The 3525-nt window shown below is 60.9% G+C and overlaps 1 protein-coding gene across 2 annotated transcripts; it reads left to right on the top strand.

Annotated features, from left to right (window-relative positions):
• The first annotated feature begins 353 nt into the window (after positions 1-353).
• Positions 354-3171, top strand: EGR4 (early growth response 4). 2 transcript variants are annotated; one of them, XM_086327621.1, is made up of 2 exons: positions 354-925; positions 1327-3171. In XM_086327621.1, the coding sequence occupies exons 1-2, from the start codon at positions 790-792 to the stop codon at positions 2637-2639; spliced, it is 1449 nt and encodes a 482-aa protein (XP_086183747.1). In that variant the 5' UTR covers positions 354-789; the 3' UTR covers positions 2640-3171. The 2 variants fall into 2 exon arrangements, with proteins under 2 accessions (XP_086183747.1, XP_086183746.1); XM_086327620.1 differs by having other exon boundaries at positions 355-925; positions 1324-3171.
• Positions 3172-3525: the final 354 nt, after the last annotated feature.

Genomic DNA, 3525 nt, shown 5'->3' with positions numbered 1-3525 from the left:
ATTACGGCAATAATCTCTACAGTTTATTGAGTGCCCCTGTGCCTAGAATTTCATATGGTCTAATCCATTGACTCTTTATAGCAAATTTATGAAGTAGATATGTGTATCTCCATTTCACAGGTGAGGAAACTGACGTTTGGGGAGATGAAACGACACAGCTAGCAGTTGACAGAGAGGATTCGAACCCAAATTATGGAATCCCTAAGGTCACGCGGTCTTTTTTAGCCGTCCTTCGGCGTCTGCCTACAGGGGAGAAGAGCACTTTCTAGACGTCCGGACCCACGCGGCGTAGCGCCCCAGCCAGATGCACCCGCGCTCCCGGCGCGCACGGGGCTCCACGCTTGGGGAGTGCGCGCGCACGCAGCGGCGCGGGCCCGGCGACGGCTGAGGCAACGACGTCACAGCCCGAGTTTTCCTTTTCGGGAGTCCCCGGCACACATCCTGTGTCCATGTTTGGGCATTTACGTCACGGCGGCAGAGCCGGGGCCTCCCGAAATGGCAGTGGCCCGGGGAGTCGGAAGCCCTGAGCCAGCGCCGCCGCTGCTATATAAGTGGGGGGGCCGCGGGTTGGGGGAGCCCGGTTGCGCTTTGGAGAGACGAGGAACTGCCACCTCCCAGCGCTAGGGCGCTTCAGCCACCCCTTCCCAACCCTTTCCCAGAGGTGAGAGCCAGGAGTCCGAGCATCTAGGTCTGTGAGGTGCGGGCGCCCCGACTGTCGGCTCCCCGCCATTTGCGCGCCCCCAAGCCCAGCGGGCGAGGCCACGGGAGCCCCGCCGCCGCCGCCGAGCCATGCTCCACCTTAGCGAGTTTTCCGGCCCCGACGCGCTCCTAGTAAAGTCTACCGAGGGCTGTTGCTCTGAACCCAGTACCGACCTAACCCGGCTGCCCGCCAGGGACCCACCCGCAGCCACTGGCTATCCGGCAGGTAAGGAGCGAGGCCAGGGGTGCTCAGACGGCGGCGCACCGCGGGGACGCAAGGTGGCTGAGAACAGGGAGGGATGGGGACGCTCGAGCGGTAGGGATAGGGGCGGAAGGAGATTCGGGGTCTTGTGGTGCGCGCCCCCAGTCCCACCCACACCGGGCCTCCTGCGCCTCCGTAGGAACCTGTGCGTGTATCGAGGCGTCCTTTTGCTTTTGCACGTGTGTTTTGTGTGTGCATGTTTGTATGTATGTCTTGGGGCGTATGCCGGCTCCTGCTGGATCGGAATGTGCAAAAGGCACTTTGCGTGTGTCAGCGAGCACCGAGGGCTTCTTGGGTAGGGGCTTCGGGCTCCGAGGCTCCGGCTTTGATGTGCGCGGAGCTGATTCCTGCTCCCTCCTCAGCAGGTGATTTCTTGAGCTGGGCCTTGAGCAGCTGTGGCGCCGGGGAGTACTTAACCGACTCCTGCCTCCTGGAGGGGCCTGCGCCCACGCCTCCCCCTGGCCTCGGCTACAGTGGTAGCTTCTTCATCCAGGCAGTACCCGAACACCCGCACGATCCAGAAGCACTCTTCAACCTCATGTCGGGCATCCTAGGCCTGACACCTTTCCCCGGCGCTGAGGCGGCAGCATCCCGGTCTCCTCTGGACGCCTCTTTTCCCGCAGGCTCCGACGCCTTGCTGCCAGGTCCGCCAGACCTTTTCTCCCCGGATCCGGGCGCTGCTGCTTTCCCAGAGGCGTTCTGGGAGGCCTCGCCCTCGGCAGGCGCCCCCTCACAGTGCCTGTATGAGCCTCATCTCTCCCCACCCGACGTCAAGCCAGGCCTCCGGGCTCCTCCGGCTTCCCCTGCTCTGGACACTGCCTCGGCCTTCAAAGGTCCGTACTCTCCATGGGAGCTGCTCTCAGCCGGGGCTCCAGGGAGCTGTGGGTCACAAGGAGGCTACCAGGCCGCCCCGGAGGCCCGTTTCCCCACGATGGGGGCCAAGATTGAAGACCTGCTGTCCATCAGCTGCCCCGCGGAGCTGCCGGGTGGCCCTGCCAGCAGACTCTACACCATGGGGACCTACGATGCTTTCCCGCTGGCCCCGGGTGACTTAGGAGAAGGAGCCGAGAGCCTCCCGGGGCTCCTGACCCCTCCTAGTGGGGAGGGAGGGAGTAGCGGCGAAGGCGGAGAGTTTCTAGATGGTACGCAGCCTGAGCTTTCCCCGCTGGGCCTTCGCAGCGCCACGGCGGACTTCCCGAAACCTCTGGTGGCGGACATCCCCGGGAGCAGCACTGTGCCCGAACCTCCTGTCCCGCCGCCGGCCCCGTTCCCCCCAGCCAAGGCGCGACGCAAGGGGCGCCGGGGCGGCAAGTGCAGCGCACGCTGCTTCTGCCCTCGGCCGCATGCAAAGGCGTTTGCTTGCCCGGTGGAGAGCTGTGTGCGCAGTTTCGCGCGCTCCGACGAGCTCAACCGCCACCTGCGCATCCACACGGGCCACAAGCCCTTCCAGTGCCGCATCTGCCTCCGCAACTTCAGCCGCAGCGACCACCTTACCACACACGTGCGCACGCACACGGGCGAGAAGCCCTTTGCCTGCGACGTGTGCGGCCGCCGCTTCGCGCGCAGCGACGAGAAGAAACGGCACAGCAAGGTGCACCTCAAGCAGAAGGCGCGCGCCGAGGAGCGGCTCAAGGGCCTCGGCTTTTATTCGTTGGGCCTCTCCTTCGCAGCCCTGTGAGGGTGAAATGGGTTGTAGATTGGGGCGCCTCAATCTGGCGCGCAAGAGAAAACCTGCCCCCACCTTCCGCCCTCCTCCCCACTCCTCTGCCCACTTTTTTCCGGCACGCCCTAGGGCGAGCCTCTGGTCCAGCTTCTAGTTCCCTTGAAGCGCCCGCCGCACACACCCTGTTCAGCACCAGCTCCACGGACAGCTCCCATGGTCTAGGCGCTGTTTCTGAGTCAGCTGCGCTTTGGAGGGAAGTTCTCGGGGCCACCCCACTGAGCAGGCACTTACTTGGAACTTAAAACACTCTTTGTAACTGGCGCACGCCCCACGCCTCCTCGAAGACCCCCAGAGACAGGCTGGGGTAGCGCCGAGCTGGTCTCGCGCGGGATTTTGTACAGCAATGTCGTTTTCAGCGGCCATTGGTTGTAACGTTTTGCTTTGGGGTTATTTCCTTTTTGTTGTTAATTTTTGTAAAGCAGACGCTACTCTCAAGCAGTTGACAGAACTGTTTATTTTTGCAATTAAAATTATTGTGCTAAAAGCTTACTGAATCTGCCATCCAAGCTCCTGACCATCCCTCTCCCCTCCATGAAGATGTGTGCCAGAAAAGAAAGGAGATGTCATGCTCATGGAGTCATTACACACCTACTATCAGGCACAATGGCATGTGATAGGCATTCAATAAATATGTACTGCATTAACGAATGAATTTAATCACAGCTGACCTAAGGGTTCAAGGTGTTTCTGGAACTTGAGAGTCGTTGAGAGGCTTAGGCATTAAACATTGTGCGTATATTATCCTCCTTAGTCCTTGCAATCTTGAGTGTAGCATAAGGAAGCAAAGTATGTAACTTTCTGGGTAACCCAGACAGGGTCAAACTCAGATCTGTCTGGTTCC

This window comes from Bos grunniens, chromosome 11 (genome assembly GCF_055505025.1).
Source record: "Bos grunniens cultivar Pamir isolate PY7600 chromosome 11, Bosgru_T2T1.0, whole genome shotgun sequence".
Lineage (NCBI taxonomy): Eukaryota > Metazoa > Chordata > Mammalia > Artiodactyla > Bovidae > Bos > Bos grunniens.
This window is presented reverse-complemented; position numbering and strand designations above follow the sequence as displayed.

Coding starts and splice junctions, on each gene's coding strand:
- EGR4 (XM_086327620.1), top strand. CDS start 790: ATGCTCCACCTTAGCGAGTTTTCCGGCCCCGACGCGCTCCTAGTAAAG. Junction 926..1,323: donor AGCCACTGGCTATCCGGCAG/GTAAGGAGCGAG, acceptor CTCCCTCCTCAG/CAGGTGATTTCTTGAGCTGG.